Source organism: Elgaria multicarinata, chromosome 8 (genome assembly GCF_023053635.1).
Source record: "Elgaria multicarinata webbii isolate HBS135686 ecotype San Diego chromosome 8, rElgMul1.1.pri, whole genome shotgun sequence".
NCBI classification, from domain to species: domain Eukaryota; kingdom Metazoa; phylum Chordata; class Lepidosauria; order Squamata; family Anguidae; genus Elgaria; species Elgaria multicarinata.
Window position 1 is genome coordinate 87,783,514 of NC_086178.1, and position 20,656 is coordinate 87,804,169.

Below are 20,656 nucleotides of genomic sequence, written 5' to 3' on the forward strand. Positions count from 1 at the left end.
TATCTCTGAAGAAAAATATACTTAAAGTTGGCAACCCTAAGTCTTGAACAATCACTTTAAAAAATCCAAATCAGTCTTTCCTGCACTGGGTGGCATTGATGATTCAGTTATTGGCATCTGTCACATTTCCTAGCTACAAAATGCAGTCATGTGTGATAATCCTCAGTTTTATCGAACATGCCATATGAAGAAGTTTAGAACTTCTAGACAAAGGGGCTTTTCCTTTGTTCACACAGAACCTTGATGAATTATGTTTTCTCCAAGTCATTTGGAAAGTTCTTGCTTTATGCTGAGTGTCAACACAAACAATGGATTCCTGGCAAGCCTGCATGTACGAGTGGGCTTCATGACCTTCAATTTAAAGAATTGGGCATAGAGGGAGAGATTTATAGAATTCCAACAGAAAATACATCCATGCTGACAGACACAGATATCACAGATCGCACAAAATTACACTGTCTAAAGGTTGGTTGAGATCTTTTACTGCAGAAAAAGTCTGATAAAAACATTACAAGAAAAAGGCATTCAGTCAATATGAAGGGCAAAGAGCAAAAATAGTTGATAGACGGAAACAATGAACTTTTATCAGAACAATTCTTTGAAGTTGGCTAACAATGAGCCCAAACTTATATAATCTTTCTATTTAAGTAAATAGAAGTGTTTGTAAGTCCTCGACAGACTAAAAAAAAAATGTACATATGATTGTCATGAAACTTTTAGGATTTGTTCTACCACTAACTTGGACAGTTTTAGGCAGAGTGAAAATTTCAACCAACTTGAATCCAAATCATTTTTTTTAAAGATATACTGCTTCAATACCATTTGATCAATTTCAACCAAACTTCGCATCACAATTCCGCACTGCAGCGAGCAGATTTTAATTGATTCATATTTTTTATGATTTTTAGTCATTAAAAAAACACACACCAAAATATTGAAAAAAAGAAAGCTAATATAGTATGAAAAAAGGGGGCTGTCTTCACGGTGCCAGGTTAGTGCCGCCTCCCTCTGAAACCCCACACTTGCCCTTTCCAGGGGCGATATCGGGTAATCCTGACTCTGAGGAGAGAGTGGGGGGTTTCTGGGTGGCCATCTAGATACTGGAACCACCACCACCCCACTTCCTGGTGGAAGGCGACCAATTGCTGGTCACCTTCCACCAGGCACTACCCCCAAATTTATCCTGGATTAGCCCCAGAGTACATCATATGGCAGAAGTGCCATACTGACATCATTTTGATTGAAAAAGTTGGGCTATATCTCTGACGTTTTCAATCCACAGCTTTGCAGGAAAGCCCCACAGTGGCTGCAAAGCTGCGCCTGTGTCATCTAACTGACGCACTGCAGATCCACAGCCACCAAGGGCTTTCCCTGCATATAGACAGCCCCAAGCACAGCTTGAAGCTAAGAAAGATTAGTAGGCTGAGTTATAGGCTTGCCCCTTCCCCTGTGCTGGGATGGGGGGCAGCTCCATCTAAGGGTGATGGAGTGAACATACCCCTCCCTCAGATGGCTACAGGAGTGGACAACGGCAGGGTCTGTGCCGAGGGGTGCCAGCAGGCATGGCTTCGTTTAGGTGGGGTGAGCACAATGTTACCAACTGTGACCAACTATACTGCTATTGGGCACTATAGAAATGTAATAAATAAATAAATAAATAAATAAATAAATAAATAAATAAATAAGAAATTAAGAGGAGTGATGGAGAGGGCTCACAGGAACTGCTGCCTCCTCAATTTTGCTAAGACTGGAAGGTTTGGAAATGAATTGGAAAACAGCTTAATTTAGGATGAATCAAAACTGTGGAGGTCTGAACTTTCTCCACTAACCACCTGGTTTCTGTTCTCTACAAAGCCTATTCTAGGTAGCTGAAACATCATAATGATACCATACAGAACTGTATTATTTGAGGAATAAAAAAGCAGGAAATCACTATTTCTATGTTTCCCAATAGAAACTGCTACAAAAATATTCTCTTCAAAGACGAAGTACCAACAGTAAGAAATTACGAAAGATTGGAGGAAGGCTTTGGGAAAACAAAAATAAATGCTAGTAAAAGCCTGCTTCACACAGGTAACTACTTGCAGATCCACTCACACAATATCACAGTGAGGTAATCTCACATGTCAGTCTCATTCCCAGACAAATCCACCATGTGGGTTCTGAAATCTTACAGTTTATGATTACATGAGAAAAGCCGTATCACTTATGAATGCAGGGCATATTTATTATGTACATATCTGAGTACTTGCTGATGTTGAAATGGCAGGTACAAATCAATATAAAATGTATGCAAGCATTACAGTGACACAAAACAACCATCTCATCCGAAGCAGGAAAAATGGAAACACAATTGCTCCTAGAGGTGGAAAGAGCATAGCATGGAGGACCGTGGAGAAATTGTGTTCACTTACTCGGCTTTTCAAATGGGACAGTTTGTGGGACAGCCCACAGATCACAGGTAAAGCATCTGCTTTGCATGCACAAGATTCCAAGTTGAATCCCCAACATTTCCAGAAAGGGCCAGGAAAGAATCCTGCCTGAAACCTAGGAGAGCTGCTGCCAGTCAGTGTCAACAATACTGGGCTAGATGGACCAATGGACTGATTTGGTACGTTCCTACTGTGACCAGTGTAACTGCACACTAAAGGCTGTTTCAAACATTTCCCTACATGATGGTGGCCTCAAAAAAGGAAAACACATATTCACTTTTTGTGGTTATTACTGGACTTAAAATCTATTCTGCTATGCATGAGTTGGTAATATGGAGTAGTGTATGAAGTGTCAGAGAGTATGGTCTCAAATATTTATCCATGAAGCTCAATGGGCTAGCTTGAGCCAATCACCATCTCTCAACCAACCTAGAGTACATCATGGAGTTGTGAGAAGAAACGTAAATTATCTTGAGCTCTTTGGATGAAAGGCAGGATATGAAATATTTTGTTATTGGTACGTGGGCTGGATAGGTGCTCTTTATTTGCTGATGAACTGAATCCAAGCAGTTTCTGAAACAAACGGAATTCTCAAATGTCCTTCTGATTTCAAAACAATGCAATTATGCTTTAAGCTTGCTCTCATTTCAGGGCACATTGATTTGATGTATTGAAAACTGGCTCAGATGTTTAGAATTTTCATTTTAAACTACACATTTGTTGGCTGAAGCCAGGAAATGCACTGATTTTTCTTTTATTACCATGCTGTCACAGTACACCACAGCTGTTTGATGCCATTAATATTGATGTTCTCATACCTTAAATACACGTTATAGCATCAGACTTATAGCAGGGTAGAGAGGCAAAATATTGGTGTTGCTGAAATGACAGAGTCCACAAAACCCATTAGAAGTTGCCCCAGTGCTTGTTTCACCTTTAGTCCCTTGCAAGGCTAAAACCCAGCTGTGTTAACCATCCAGCCTACTGACTCAAAGAGTAGCAATTTCTATTATAAATATTTGTGTTAACATCTGTATTCTTGACAAGGGGCAAATAATATAGCTTGTACAATACCCTTGGGAGAACTTCCTTTGTGAAATTGGCAGTTTGGGGGGGGGGGGGGGGCGGCGGCAATTTATTCCAGACAAGTAGCCAAATCCCAAAAGCTGTTTCACATCAAAACAAAACATTGTATAGGCTAAAACCTAGCATTCGGTACACAATGGGTTCTCATAGTGACATTATTAGCAATCAGTTCCTAGAAAGCATGGATAAAGCACATTTTTAAACAAACCACATATTTAAACAAACATCGCCTATTAGGTTATGCCAGCCCCCTTAATCTCTACAGTCAGTGATAATAAAAAGGCACCCAATGTTGATTCTTTGCATGCTGCCAATGTATCAAGCTGCTTTAGTGCTACTAAAAGGAAATAATTACATTACAGATGTAATCTCTCTCTCTCTCCCATATATGGAGTACAGAAAGTAAAATGAAACTGGGCCCTCATTCAGTGGGGTATAGGGATGGGGTAATCAGTGAGGCCTGAGCTCTTAGAAGTTCTCAGAGTTCCAGGTTGAAGCTCATCTTGCCTCAGTCCCGTTCGCAAGCTCCGCCTCCCCCGTTCAAATGGGAAAAGTACACATTTGGTTGCACACCTTTTGGAAAGTGCACACTCAAGTGCATTCTTCCCCCCATTGACAAAAGCATGGAAGTGCACTGCTTCCCCCCCCCCCAGAAATGCACATTTTTCTATAGTACACATTTTAGGAACATGGTCACAACCTCGGGAATTTCCAAGCTTTGCCCAGACAATGTGATCACGCTCGGGAGTACAAACTGAGCAAGTTCTGATGTTAAACAAATGGAAATAAAATTGTTGTACTTCTGAAAATTCCAGTAGATCTCCAAGATGTAACAATATTGGAGTTTCAACATGTATCCTGAGGCTGGGCAATCAACAGTAGCCACATGTGGGTGAACACAATGCTGAATGTGGTATTTCCCAATAATTTAAAACATAGCCCTAATCCCTGAAAAGTTCTCAAAGCCAGTGGTGGCCAAATATTTCATCTGTGGTAATCTGTACTCTCTTTTTTAACACAACGTATGTTAAATGACCGTCAAAGGGAGCATTCAAACTAAAAATGTTGTAACAAAAAGCTAATAAAAACTAAACTGTTCAGCATGTGACACACAAATGGGATGCAAGCCTGGGAATATAGTGATATAGATATGGTATGGTGGTCACCAAGGGCTTGATAAATCCATTTTTGCTAGCTCTGTGGAATTGCAAAAATGATAGATGAGGATTGTTGAACACCACAATGGGCCAAAATATTGCTTTGGTGGGCTTGTTGGGCTTGTGGGGTGCAGGCCTGTGTTTCACAGTGGTTGACCTGAATGTAGATAGAGAATAAATGGAATTCAAAGAAAGAAAGACTGCTCATGCTTGTACTTACAGGGTTGGTGAGCTCTGGCAAACTAGCCTGGTAAGTGAGTGGCCGGCAGTCCCGAGTGTTAAAAACTAATATGCATGGAAGGAACATTGGTCCAAGGTCATCCCCATCAAGGACATCGACAGTAAGGGTGGTTGTACTTGTTATTCGTTCCATAAGATTTTGAGCTCGGTCCTGTGGAGAAAATACAATTTACAGAGATTGCTCCTGCAATTTCTTTAGAAAAACAACAACGTGCACTTTTTTCAATTAAAAGCCATTTATCTTGGTATCCCAACACGTAATAATATATAATCCAAACTGAATGCCATAACACTTGTTGCGAAGTCAGGAAGAGGGAAGAAGTGAACGTTGGACTGCTAGATCCCAGCTGGCTATAACCACCAGGAGCAAGGGGTGGCCGTGGGAGGGAGAAGGTCTGCCCTTTTTTAAATCTTTGGTGACAAAAACATTTCAGCTGATCTCGAACCCTCTTCTTGCTTTCACTATTTTTTCTTCTTTATCAAACCATGTCTTTCCATCCTTTCTTTCATTCAATGCTTTCTCTCTCCCCATCCAACAACCTTTTCTTCCTTTACCCTTCATATCTTTATTCCAAGACACAGTTTTCTTTCCTTCTACAGGTATTTTTCTCCCTAAACCTCTTCCTCATTTCCTTGGACCCCAAATCATCACTCTCCTGAAATTGTTATGAGCGATATTGGCTGGCATTACGTACAGAACAAAATTTGAAATGTGGGCGAGAAAGTGTTGGGTACAGAAACCATCTTTGTACTGTTGGTGGCTCTGCGCTTGTTTAACAAAATAAAGTAAATTATCTGACATTAGGAAAGAAACCTAACATTAGCCGGGGGGAAGCACAGCTTTCAAAATGGAAGGGGGGCCCTCCCGTCACCTAGCAATATTTGAAGGGGGGGGAAATGTAGAACAGGCTCTGATAAAATCTTCTCTCTTGTAAATTTGGAGCTGATAAGCATTGTTTTCTGCACAGAACAGCAAAGGAAGTTAATCCTCCATATCTCCCCCCTCCACATACAAAGTTGTACAGCTTTAATTATAGAATCACTTATCAGCGCAGCACACCAGTGTGTGTTCCATATATTCTGCTTACTGACAGAAGAATTCATGAATTCTCTTTGCTGCCTTTCTAGTAGGAAAAAAAGAGTATTGTGCAGGGAAAAAGTGTTTTAAAAAAACCTCATCTTGTTACCAATAAAATAAAATAAAAATAAAATGCAGCACCCTTATTCAAAATGGTAGCAATGTTATCACATCATGAAGATGTATAATTTGGTGTTTGCATGCTAATTTTGACATATTATTACAGAACGACTTGGGATAGAATATTGCTAATGCATATTGTTATAGACAGGGCATCCTGGAATGAGACTGTAGTATTGCCCTTGGTGATCAAACTGTTCAGAAACTGATTAACAGGAGACATTAAAATGCGTTATTAAATGAACATTTTAACTCCCAATTTGTTTGGTCAGTTAACTAAATCAAAGTTGCTCAGATTCGTCATGAACTGGACACCACACTTAATGCAGCTCCACTAGTAGAGGCATTCAGAGCGTCGTCCAGTTCTGTTTTATTGGATGAGTTTCAGTTATTGAGGCCCGAGGATGTGGACAAGGTGCTTGGCCAAGTCCGGTCGACCACCTGTGTGTTTGACCCTTGCCCTTCGTGGCTCATTACATCAAATAAGGAGGGGAACGCCGGCTGGGTCCAGGAGGTTGTAAATACCTCCTTGAGAGAGGGAGTGGTGCCGGCCTCTTTAAAAGAGGCGGTAATTAGACCACTCCTGAAGAAGCCTAATCTGGACCCGGAGAATGTTAACAACTATAGGCCAGTGGCTAATATCCCTTTCCTGGGCAAGGTGCTTGAGTGGGTGGTTGCAGGACAACTCCAGGTGCCCTTGAATGAAATGGATTATCTAGATCCATTTCAATTGGGTTTCAGGCCTGGTTTTGGAATGGAAACTGCCTTGGTCGCCCTGTGGGATGACCTTTGCTGGGAGAGGGACAAGGGGAGTGCGACCCTGTTGGTTCTCCTGGACCTCTCAGCAGCCTTCGATACCATCGACCATGGTATCCTTCTGGATAGGTTGTCTGAGCTGGGAGTTGGAGGTACTGCGTTGCAGTGGTTCCGCTCCTACTTGGATGGCCGATTCCAGAAGGTGGTGCTGGGGGATTATTGCTCTGTGCCGTGGCTTCTAAGCCATGGGGTTCCGCAAGGCTCTATCTTATCCCCTATGCTGTTTAACATATACATGAAGCCGCTGGGGGAGGTTATCCGGAGATGTGGACTGAGGTGTCATCAATATGCGGATGATACCCAGCTCTACCTTTCCTTTTCATCAAACCCAGGTGAGGCAGTGACTGTTCTGAATCAGTGCCTGGGCACGGTAATGGACTGGATGAGGGCTAACAAACTGAGACTCAATCCAGACAAGACGGAGGTACTGTTAGCGGGTGGTTCATCTGTCCGGTGAGGTGATGTTTGCCCTGTCCTGGACGGGGTTGCACTCTCCCTAAAGCATCGGGTCCGTAGTTTGGGGGTGCTCTTGGATCCAGAACTGTCACTTGAGGCACAGGTGAACTCAGTGGCAAAGAGCACCTTTTATCAGCTTAGGTTGATATACCAACTACGCCCTTATCTGGACAGAGATAGCCTAGCTACAGTTATCCATGCTCTGATAACCTGTCGTTTGGATTACTGCAATGCGTTATATGTGGGGCTGCCTTTGAAAATGGTCCGGAAGCTTCAGCTGGTACAAAACAGGGCAGCCCGTTTACTAACAGGGACTGGCTGGCGAGATCACATTACGCCAGTCCTTTTACAACTTCATTGGCTGCCAGTCCAGGTCTGGGCCCGATTCAAAGTGCTGGTATTGACATTTAAAGCCCTAAACGGTTTAGGGCCAGGCTATTTGAAGGAATGCCTCCTCCCATATGTACCTGCCCGGACCTTAAGATCATCTACAGGGACCCTTCTTCGTGAGCCCCTGCCAAAGGAAGTGAGGCAGGTGGCTACTAGGAGGAGGGCTTTCTCTGCTGTGGCACCCCGGTTGTGGAATGAGCTCCCCAGAGAGGTCCGCCTGGCGCCTACACTGTACTCCTTTCGTCGCCAGCTGAAGACCTTTTTATTCACTCAGTATTTTAACACTTAATTTTAACTTAAATTTAAATTTTACTGTTTTAACTCTGTATTTTAATTTTATATCAATTTTGCTGCGTGGTTTTATCCTGGTTGTGCTTTTTATACTGTATTTTGTATTTGTGCTTTTAACCTGTTGGTTGTTTTACTGTGGTTTTAATTTTTGTGAACCACCCAGAGAGCTTCGGCTATTGGGCGGTATAAAAATGTAATAAATAAATAAATAAATAAATAAATGGAATTAAAACTAAAAACGAAAATGGTAAGGGAGGGATTGAAAATGTGGACATGGGGGAATGTTTAAATTTTAAAACTTGCAATTTTTGGAGATGTTAAATGTGTCAAATCATTAGAATCCCATCATGGTAACACAATATCCCTCTTGCACATTTATACCTTGTAGGACACACAACCACATTTGTTATTTTCGATAATGTGGAATAAAAAACAGGAACCAACAACATGGCCTCAGCTAGACATACCAGTCTAGTGTGATGGAGGAGTGAGGATCTCATGATATTTTTATCGCAAGATCTCTCCGTTTACACGTCGCACACGACAACCTTAGAAGGAGAGGACGTTGCGCCCGCTATTTTCTTTTTTAAAAAAACACAGAAGTAGCACACGAGGGCTCATGCGCTCAAAGGTATGTGGGTGGTTGTTGTTGTTTTTAAAAAAATCCCTTCCCTCCACCCCACCACCTATGGGCGCAGAGTTCCTGAGGAGCTCTGCAGCCCATGCTTGGTTCCCGGTTCCTCATGAGGAACCGTGAGGAGCCGGGACAAACCGCGACACCAGGCCACACATTCTGTGGTCTCAGGATCAGCCCGTGACCACAGAAAAACCGGGCTGCAAAGGTAGGGCAAAATCCCAGGGAAATGGAGGGATCATCCCTCCCTGCTCCCGGGATAACCTGTGCATCAAGTGGACGCACAGGGATGATCCTGGGGCGATCCCTGGGATAAGCCCTCATCTAGCTATGGCCTATGAAAGCAGTGTATGGAATGTGTAATGTACCCTAACAGTTACCAGCATGCTTCAATACCTCTATAAAGTAGTAGTGTAGACCTAGGAGCTTGGTGGAAACAAACTGTTGAACCTGGGCAAAAATAAGGAGCAGGAAATGGTGCAAAATTAGGCTCATGCCCAGGAGAGGCAAAATATGATAAAGGCTAATTATCTGGGAAGAAAGAAAATCAGACCAAAGCAAGTAAGGCGGGCAGGAAGGTTAGCATTAGAGTTTCTTCAAAGGAGCAGGAAACAGAAGCACCAAATTAACCTTATGGAGGTGACCTAGAAGTATCTATAGATAGTTAAGGTTAGTAGGAACTAGTGGACAGAAAGTGGTGCTGGGAATTAAATAAAAAGTAGCTAAATTAATAGGGCTCTCCTTAGGTCTTATTCTGAACAGAGAATGTGCAGCAATGACTATGAACATAACCACCAATCCTGCACCTTGTGTCTACATGTAGGTAGGTGTAGGTCTACATGTAGGTGTCATTCAAAAATGGCACAATCTGCATGTGCTCTTTCCTCTGATATATGAATCTAAGAATGATAAGAAATGGTCCTAGGCGCTATCATTTATTTATTTATTTATTTATTTATTTAATTTATATACCGCCCCATAGCCAAAGCTCTCTGGGCGGTTTACAAAAGTTAAAAACAGTGAACATTAAAAAGCATACAAAATTATTTTGACTCAAAATAATACTCTCAAAGCATTCCAAATTATGTGGAAAAGATATTAGTGAAACATGCCACAAGAATGGCTTGACTCCTTTTAAGTGGATTTATGAAAGTAATGTGCAGAATTCTGAGATGAATGAGCTAAACTTACTAGCTCTGCATGCAAATGCAAAATCAAGTGCAAAAAAGGTGTTCCCCAAAGAGACAGATGTACTAGACAGATATACTAGCACAACAAAGCACGACTTTATTTCTGTTACATAACAAGTCGTGAAAATGCTTCATCCACACGCACCCCACTTGGAGTTGAAATAAAAAAACACCTTCAGAAGGTTGCATTTCAAAACTGCAGTTAAATTGCAGTCATTAAATTTATTTCAGACCAAATTAGTATTGCTAGATGTGTCAGAATAGTAAAACTCATTGGCACTACAATACATTATTTATATTTTCCTAGACTTAAACAGCTATTTTTCAGCTGAACACCAGTACCATTATAACTAGTGATTATGTGAAAGATGGTGTTAAAAGACGATGACACAGGGCGGATTCTCATGTGTGTAAGTCACTTGATATTTCACTGGTAGTTGACATTACCTGGGGACTTGAAACAGAATTTGTTAACTTCTTCCACTGAAAAGCAAGCTCCGTCTGCAGCATCTGATCTACAATGAATCATTCAGATATGCAGGCTAACACTTGGTTTTTTAGTGAACAAATGATGAACATTCCTGGGTGAACTCACTCTTGAGAAATAATAGATTATCAACAAATCATCACAGCTTAAACATCCAGCAGACAGGATACAGAGAAAAAGTTTCTCTCCTCCCTCCAAACAGCAGTATACATCATTAATCCCCCAAATTACTACAAATAAATCATACTCACATTTGCTTGGATGATGACAAAATAGCGTGTCTTTTCTTCGTAATTTAGCCTCTCACGCAAGACTACTGCTCCAGACAATGTAAGAGGAATGTCAAAAGTCCTATTTGATGTCTGCAAATAATTAAAAGGGGGATAAAGGACCTTAGGAAGCATTGGTGTAATCAGCAGCAATTAATGGGAAAACTCTCACTGACTTCAACCACTATGAATAATCTACATTATTCCACATGCTGCTTTACATCTATTTCTGATCATCTATCTGTGAATGTTATTTTTAATCTTCACTGTTAGCTTTGTCTGTCCCAACCTTGACTACCACCATGGACTTAATGAGTTGCCATAGGAACAGGAAACAGGAACTTTGATTTCATTTGAATTGAGTTTGGTGTCAGATTTTTTTCTGAAAGAAAACAACAACACCCACATCATCCCAATGAAAGAAAACTCTGCTTGAACACCACTGGAAAATAATGCACTCACACCTTATCTTTCAACAATAACTGCCTACTTAAATTTTTTCAGACTGGTTAGGGACAGAGTCTGGTGGAAGCAAGGAGTAGTTCAGTGACATGATAGCTAATTGGTCCTAAACTGGCAGAGCCAACTGCAAGGTTGTTGGAGATTTAGAGCCTATTCACACACAGCCCAACCTAGTTGGTGTGTGCTCCTTGTGAATGCATTGTATGATTTCTTCCTTATAAGTACAGAAAGCAGTCAATTCATAACTGTGTATCATAACTTCAACAATGTTGGGTTGGCATAGTGAGTTATGTGTTCTATAGTTCAACAAAGAAATCCCACCACAAGATGAGGATTTACTGTTAATTTTCTCCGGTTATTTGCCCTGATAACTACAGAAGCCTGAAGTTAGAAGCCTGTCCAAATGAATCCAAGGGCATGAATGCCCCCGTGCAGATGGGGCCTTGAATACACACACACACACACACACACACACACACACACACACACACACACTTGGCTCCAGTCTGATGACATAAAGGTAAAATCATGGACTTTTCCCAGTTGTGGAATCAACACAAGCCTTTATGCACATTGAAGGATCAATAGTGCTTCTCTTTTTGTTTTACCTGTATTTTTCTTTATGGGAGTATGTGTATAACAGAGGTAACCACGGAGAGCATTTTAGAGATTATTTTTCATACCACTGTGAGATTTCTTGGTTAAAAAATATAAAATATATAAACTCATCCCGCTTCCTATAAAGCAATGATATTATCATGTTGTGATTGTCTGAAGGACTCAGGAAGAGCTTGGGAGGAACTAATCAGTGGAAATCAAGTCAAGGTTCTCTGATTTCTATCTCAAAGCTGGTTTGTTTATTGGCTGTTTGTTTATTTTAGGGACCAAAGATGTTGATAAGATGAAGAGAATGTTAATAAGCCAGCATGAGTTAGATAGGCCTAGTTCTTACAAGTGGCAGAAGAGGTGGCAAATCTGTACCACTTTGGAGTCCAGCTGTTTGAAATTTCCTTCATACAAAAAAATAACATGGCAGGCACATAGCTTTCTCTTAATGCTAACATCCTATTATAGGATTCTTTTCTGGAAAGGGAGCATGCCATCATATGAGCTCTCCTCTGCAGTCTGAAGGCATGAGTTTGCCAACTTTATCTGAAATTTGTGAGAGTTAGGACTAGTTTCTTCTTGAAAATTAGGCTGCGTGGAGCAACAGATCACATTGTTTTTCCACAGGGGAAAGAATGCATTTGTCTAATAATAGTCAGTGTAATTTTAGTGAGCATAATTATATTAATCTTACAAACAATCAGTCTCCTCATCAGTTTTCTTGAATGTTGCTTTTACAGCCCGTTAGAACACAAGCTGGTTACATCTCAGCTCTTACGTAATTTCCATCACAATGGGTGGTTGAATATTATCTTGGAATAATAAGCAACCAAAATTATAACATTCATTCCTTTTTTCCCTGTCAATACACACTTACTTTTGCTTGTGTTTTATTATTATATTCATGCTGCCAATGATAAATTCAAACCTTGGGGATAACAATAGTAATCTGAACTTAACAAAAATGTTCCAGTTGTCTAAAGTGAAGCTTTTTAGATATAAATCAATGGTACAGAAAAGCTATAATTGGTAGAAACTTTTATGTCTGTTCTGTTCTTGAATGTTCTGATCTGCATGTTTGACCTCTCATAGCTTAAAAAAGCAGTAAAAGGTGTTTATCCTGGAAGTAAACTCTTTTCTCTGAAAACAGGCAACCTAAAAAATCACAAAACTAATTCAACCTGCCACTAGAAAACCCTTAAAAATCACATTAGCAAAATGAAACTGAATGAAACTGACACAAACATGCTGGCTTGAAATCTTCGTGACAAGTTTAAAAAGAACAGAATGCAAAACCAGGTTTTAAGACTAATATAAAAGGGGGTAAATGATCAAATAGATGTACTGAGCAGGGAGTTGGACTCGATGGCCTTACAGGCCCCCAACTCTACTATTCTATGATTCTATGACAATACATTTACTACTACACATAAGAATATCATTTTAATAATCCTGCCTCTGCATCACTCTTGACATTTGGATCAATTAGGGCTAGTTCATGCAGGGTATGTGAAGGGTAGGGTGGTCATGTAGGGGGCACAGAAACTCAGGCAATCCCTCCCCACCCCCCACAAAGGAAAGTTTTTCATAAGATGGGACCTGCATGTGTAAAACACCTATGTGTATAAGTTCTAGTTCACATTAACGCTCTACATGTGATGCTGGAGATGGCACCTGAGTCTGACACTCTTATGTACAACATACATGTAGCATAATGGCAACTCAGGTTTTTACGCTCAAATGCCCGGCTTAGAGTTTTGCAGGTAAATGACTATAGACATCGGTCCCAGTGCCACAAACCATGTGTCAGCGGAATTGGTATATTTTGAGTGTTATTGTATTCAGCTGTACTTATACCTTCAAAACTTGTTCTTGAATGTTAGGCAGGGACATAGGTGTGGAAAGAGGAAGCTCTTGTAATCCTGTAGGCTTTTTCTCTTTCTCTTTTTCTTTTAAGAAAGTGGCATTATTAATGGCTCATTCATTCAAAAGAGCACATATAGCCTGCTTTATTCGAGGGGCTTGGAAAACATAAATACATATTTATAACCTTATATTTCGAAACCTAATTTATTATGTGCAGAAAGTGTAAGTGATCTGAGGGTGTTTTAGAGCCATTTCACACATTACACAAAGGCAAACTCAGGTTTGTTACTGAGTGTAAATTCAACAGGGAGGTGCAAAAATCACAGAGTCCTGAGAAGGGTATTAGTATAATATATGTGCTTACAAGCACTTATTTGTGGCGAGCGCATTTTACATAGCTGTACATAGTTAAAACAGCTTAACCCCCAAATGTGGACACCTCTCAGTGTATGCAATCTAAAGAATTATGCCAAGTTTCTCAAAGAAGTGATACTGTACTTATAGATGTGCCATAACCCACATCTGGCTTGCCTAGCCGTGGGGAGGCCCATTGCGATGGTTGGGGGGGGGGAGAGCAAGATGATTTAACTTACCTCCATTTGTGGAGGGAAAGTGGTGCCACTGGCTGGGGGAGGAGTCTTCGGGGGTATATTAGCCCGTTGACTCCTTCCCTCGGCCTCTTCAGATTGTAGCTCCATCCCTCCCTCCTTTGATGCAGTGTGGGCTTTTCTGGTCATCCTTTTGAGGGCTGAGTAGGAATTTTTGACTCTTATGTAATTTGATGTCTAGGGGTCTTTTTGCCTACTTCACACTGTAAATTGAGATAGGAGCATCTTAGGTTAATCAGTTGGTTGATTTAATGCTGGGTCAATTTGGTCACAAGTTAATTAGGCTGAGGGGTGGGCATGATCAGGGAATTTAGGGATGGTGTGCATTCTGTGGCACTGTGACTGTGACAGGTGATCTCTGAGGGCCTCCTGCTGAGGGTTTTACAGCCCCAGTGTGTGGGGATAAGGGTTACCTGTGAGTTCCACTCACCTCACCCACCTGGGTTTTATGGCCTGGGAGGGGTGACATGGGAAAGTCTCCCCTCTCCAAAAGGGGCAGTCCTGTCAGTGGCGATCAACAGATGCCACTCAATAGGATTGGAATGTTTTCACCCAATAACAGCCCAGCTAGTTGCTGGCTGAGTTAAGCTGCCCGCCCCGTTAGTCCTTTACAGATCTAATTTGAATATATGTGGCCCAATTTTATACCATACTTTCATGTCTCGTCTCTTTATTTCCATGCATACACTCGCAATATACAAATCCCACTTGCCATATCCCAAATGCAAAGGAAGCCTTCCAAATCCAACTCATCCAGCCCAGCTTCCTATCTGTATGAGAACACTTGCCCAGAACCATAGAAGACATACCAAACCTGGGTTCAAGGTGCCTTACAAAAAAAGATATACAAGCTTTCCAAAAAGTAGGAAAACTAATAGCATTATAATAACTGTGTCAAAAGGTAAATGGAGCGGGTTTTGTTTCTTATTTTTGTTCTTCCACCAACACGTTTACTGAAAAGAAGAATTTCACATACTGGGTCGCGGGGATTGTACTGGATGACGTACTCTATCTGGCCATTCGGACCATCATCAATGTCTGTGGCGCCATTGTTTCCAGAGAATCCTGTAAAGATGGTGGTTCCAACTGGTGTTAACTGCAACAACAAAAATGATGTGCACACTTAAGAACCCTTAAAGGAAAGAAAGGCCAAGTCATGGTTTCAAGTCAAAATGTGGTACACGAATGAGCTTTGCATTATTTCTACCTGTTGAAAAGATTGCTGCTTCCACATGCAGCTTCAATGTATCTTGAAACCCGCAAATATTTATTTATTTATTACATTTATATACTGCTCCATAGCCGATACTCTCTGGGCAGTTTACAAAAGTTTAAAACAGTGAACATTAAAAACAAATATACAAAAAATTAAAACCATCAAAAGCATAAAAACAATAATATCCATTTAAAACAACTATTCTGGGGTCAGGTAAAAACTCAGCATTTGTTGTTAACTGCCTGGGAGAAGAGAAAAGCCTTGATCTGGCGCCGAAAAGGTAACAATGTTGGTGCCAGGCGAGCCTCGTCGGGGAGGTCATTCCATAATTGGGGGGCCACCACTGAAAAGGCCCTCTCCCTTGTTGCCATCCTCTGAGCTTCCCTCAGAGTAGGCACTCGGAGGAGGACCTTAGATGAGCATAGTGTACAGGTAGGTTCATGTCGGGAGAGGAGTTCCATCAGGTATGTCAGGCCCTATGGCTTGATTGGAATCCACCAGGAGAAGAGCCTTTAGTGTAGTGGCCCCTTCTCTGTGGAACTCCCTGCCCCTGAAGGTCAGGCAGGCACCAACACTAGGCTGCTTCCAGCACCTCCTGAAAACAACTCTATTTCGAGAAGCCTTCCCCAACTGACTAGCCACATCCCCCCCACCCCCGCCCCTTTTTAAAAAATTGAACAATTTTCAAAATCTTCTTTCTTTTTACTGTTTATACCTATGTTCACTGCTCCAGAATCTTTTTAAGATATTGAGTGGTATAGAAATATTGCAAATAAATAAATAAAGGAACATAGGAATATTCTCCTAGGCTTAATCACACAGTTCAATTTAAAACCATAAATTATTTGCATTGCTTGGTTTCAGCGGAAATATAAATGTGTGAGAGCCCAAGGCTTATTACCAATAGCCGTCTGCCTAATCTGCCATGTTTATGTCTGGAGGGGGAAAGAGGGAAGAGTATCTTGGGTCTTCCTTGCAACAGTGATGCATTATGCCTTGTATTAGCCAGAGTGTCATGAGGCTTCAGGTTAGAGACAGGAATAGGAATGCCATTAATAGTGTTCCCAGGTGGTCTCCCTTCTATACATTGACTAGACCTAGGCCTGATTACTTTCAGCAGGGTTGCTATATCATATGCCTTCAGACCATAGCTCTGGCAGCAACGATCAAGAGGGCTGCAGTGGGGAACTTATCTCACACATGTCTTTCAGTGCTAGAGAAAAGGGCTGCAATTCATCAGAAATAGCTCAAGGATGAGCTGAGTTGTGCCAGGGAGACATCTCAGTTGGCTGTCTATGCCAGTTTCCCTGGCATCTTGAGAAGGAGAGTTAGAACTACTTCCGTTATGCCATTTCCCTTCAATAAATGTTCAATCCAGGCTATTGGTTTCTGGCTCTTAATTTCTTTCCCTTTGCAAATATCTAACCTTGCAAGTGATGCCACTTACATCTAGTCAGGGTCACAAAATAGTCCACAGAGTCTCATGTTTTGAATTGTTTAGTAAAATAAAAATACAATACCCAGATGCCTTTGCCCTTAACTGTTGAAGATCCAAACCAGTGACGCTAATAAGGTATTTAAAGCCAGTGAAAATACTTGACCTATTAAATGTCCTGAAAAACATGACTCAAATGGGAGATTTCCAAGAAAGAGTCAACTTCCCTCACGTTACTATTTGCTGTTTAAAATTTACAATCACACCTAATGTGCCGGATAGTCTGCCAGCTAATTTAGCACCTATGTTATACAGTGGCCCAACAGTGATGCCTTACTGGCTTTAAGTCGTAACCAGAATAAACAAGATCCTGGAAACCTCACTCAGTGTAAAAAATGCCCAGACTAAAGAAAATAAAGACCAATTAATAAAGCTACATTTTCTTGAATTATATGCAGAGTAATATGACCCAAAGCAAAAACGCTACAGGCCAGCAAAGAAATGTGCATGACACACCCTTTTAAATTTATTTTTCTATGTAACTATTTATACAAATGTTGTTTACTAAAATAAATAAAAGGTAAGTTATCAGTGAATTGCCTGCATATGACAGCTGAGGTGCTTCAGTAGTTAGAGTGTTTAAACTTTGAAGATCTGGGTTCAAATGCTTGCTTGGAGTTGGAGCCCCAGGTTGAATTGAAATCAGTCACCAGCAATACTCCTAAAATTTATCTGCATATATAAAATAATATCTTCGACCACATTCAGATGTCACACTAAACTACCCTTCCCCAACATGGTGCCTTTCAAATGTGTTGAACTACAAACTCATGTCACCCTGATGGGAATTATAGTGCAACGCACCTTGAAGGCACCACGTTGTGGAAGGCTAGACTAAACCATAGTTTAGTGCAACATTCCCTAACCTGGTTCCCTCCAGATGTTTCAGACTTCAACGCCCATCAGCCCCATCCAGAACAGACAATGTTCAGATATCCTGAGAAATGTAGTCCAAAACATCTGCAGAACACCAGATTTGGGAAGATGGGTTCAGTAGGATGAAGATGAGCTGCAGGGAGCCTTGGACATCATTCTCCCCATCCCATCTCCTTCAGTGCAGACACAAGGTGTTCAGAAGCTTTCAGTTTCATTTTTGCTTAACCACACCACAGCTTGTCCCCCCCAGAACTGTCTCTGCTTCTGCAGTTAAAGAAAATATGCAAGAAATCAATTTAAAATGCTTTGGAGCTCATGGAGCGGGTTGTCCTTTGATTTTGAAAGCTGCCCTTGTTCCTTGAGCAAGTTAGACACCTAACTACCATTTTCAGTACAAATAAGATACAACTTAAGAACAGAATCATGTTTGTTTACAGATAGCCATTAGAGAGAGATGAATAGGGTTCACTGCTTATTTTTCAGAAAGCCAGCCATCATTTTGCCAGCTAGCAAAGGCTAGATTAACAACTGTTACCAAGAGAACCTTCTCTTCTGCTGCTCCCAGACTGTGGAATGGCCTGCCGGAGGAGACTCATTAACAGTCTACTAGCATTCAAGAAAGCTATAAAGACTGATCTCTTCTGGCAAGCCTATCCAGTGGAATTTTAAGATGTTTTTAAGAAGTTTTTAGGATGTTTTTAGCAATGTACATTATGTTTTAATTCAGTTTTATGTATTTTGTCGTTTATTGTTATTCTCCACCTCGATCAAAATGGAGAGGCAGGTAAGAATTATTATTATTATTATTATTATTATTATTATTATTATTATTATTAATAATAATAATAATATCATCTAAACTTGGAGAAATGTTACTTGCTTGCCACTGGCTTTAGGCAGTAGGAAACAAACACGCTGTTTTAGGAAAACAGGATGCAGAAAGAAAGTTGACTCTCTCTCTCTCCCCAGTTCTAATTAATTGCTTTCATAAGTCTATCCCCATGGAGATAATTATTGTATGATCTTCACACTCCTGGGTTTAAATATCAGTTGCAGGAGAATTTCAAAGAGAGTCAGGAACACAATTATCTGACATTAATGCTGGTTAAAAATGCAGAAAATCAGATCAGCAAATTCAGGTAATTCTTCATTAAGTACTATTTTTCAATCTATCAGTCTCCATGTGAATTCTTCATCTCAGGAAGCCTGGAGAAATTGGGGTAGAATAATGTAGCCAGAATCCTAAGGGTTCTACGACTAGTAATAGCAGCTGCCCTAACCAACATGTAAGTTATTTGAAAGGTGCTGCAAGGTTCTATCTTGTCCACCATGTTTTTTGACATCTACATGAAACCACTGGGCGAAGTCATCACGAGGTTTGGTCAGTGCGCAGGTGATACTCAGCTCTACTTCTTGTTTCTATCTACACATCCCAAGGACACTGTGCAATCTTGAACCAGTGTCTGAAGCTGCTTGGGGATGGATGAGGGAAACAATCTGAAACTTAATCCAGTCAAGATGGAAGTACTGTAAATTGAGAAACCAACATCAATGAATAGAGGTTTACAACAAGTCTTAGATGGGACTGCACTCCTCCTAATGGACCAAGTGTGTAATCTGGAGTCCTCCTGAACTCTGCACTAACTGGAGAAATCCAGGCTGCAGTGGCAGTGCCCAGGGGTGCATTTTATCAGCTTAGGCTGGTATGCCAGCTGTGGTCCTATCTGGAGAGAATGGACCTTGCTTCAGTTATCCATGCACTAAAGATGGCTGGGCTGGACTACTGAAATGTGTTGTATATGGGGCTGCCTTTGAAGATGGTTCAAGAAACTTCAGCTGGTGCAGAATGTGGCTGTGTGAGTATTGGTAAGACGAGGTAATCATGTAATCATTGATCATGTAAAGCCTATGCTGCACCAGCAGCACTTAAATGGTTTGAGACCAAATTACTTGAAGGACTGCCTTCACCCATATCAGCCTGGCCATACTTTATGATAACCAAGTGAGGCCCTTCTCATCTGACCACCTGCAGCAGTAGTTCGGTAGGTGACCAGATATGGGACTGCCTTCTCTGCAGTGGCTCCACACCTTTAGAATAAGCTGCTCTTGGGATTTAAAGAAGGCGTTGAAAACATATTATTTTACCTTGCTCTTCTCCTGATATGATTGTTCTTGTTATTGCTGTTGTTACTGTTGTGCTGCTGCTGTTTTCATTGCTGCTTCCCATTGCTATTGTTTTTTTTTATTGTGTTCATGCTTTTATTCCTTTTAATATCTTACTGGCTCTATGTGTTTCATTACTATAAGCCACCTTTGGAGGGCTTTTGCCCTGAAAAGCAGCCAAGAAATATTTTAAATAAATAACATGCAAAAAGAAACCTGTGAGTGCTTTTCGCTCAGCCCTAATAAACAGTTGTAACGGGGAATTCAAATGTCTTCCATCAAGGAAGCACTTCTGTGGCAGAGGAACCACAATTCAGAGCAATAAAAACACCACTTTTATTACTTGGAAAGTGCAGTTTTAAACATACCACACACACCTATCACCTCCTAAGATACCAAAGCTGCAGTCTAAACTGTTCTATTCCCCTGTCATTTGGAAGCTCTTCATATGACTGGGAATTAGCTGAAGAGTCTGATGCAATTAAATGCCTTGCTTTCAACTGTGATATTATGATTGGTAAACTGCTTCATGTATGTACTTACATAATTTGATCATTCATCATTTGATTACCATTTGATGGCTGACTTTCAGGCGAGTTACATAAACTCTCTCCATTGAAAAGTAAAGTGTTCCAAGTCAAAAACAGATAATAACGAAAACTCTGTGATGATGATATAATGATGGAATATTTACTCATGCAAGTCATTGTTTTATGTT

At 40.9% G+C, this 20,656-nt stretch overlaps 1 protein-coding gene across 1 annotated transcript in view; it reads right to left on the bottom strand.

Annotated features, from left to right (window-relative positions):
- Window positions 1-20,656, bottom strand: part of PCDH15 (protocadherin related 15) — a 451,284-nt gene that overhangs the window by 262,590 nt on the left and 168,038 nt on the right. The window contains exons 7-9 of the mRNA XM_063132951.1: window positions 15,165-15,284; window positions 10,629-10,739; window positions 4,896-5,066 (exon numbers count right to left, since the gene is read on the bottom strand). Of these exons, the coding sequence (XP_062989021.1) occupies window positions 4,896-5,066; window positions 10,629-10,739; window positions 15,165-15,284 (402 nt within the window). The remainder of the gene's footprint in view (window positions 1-4,895; window positions 5,067-10,628; window positions 10,740-15,164; window positions 15,285-20,656) is intronic.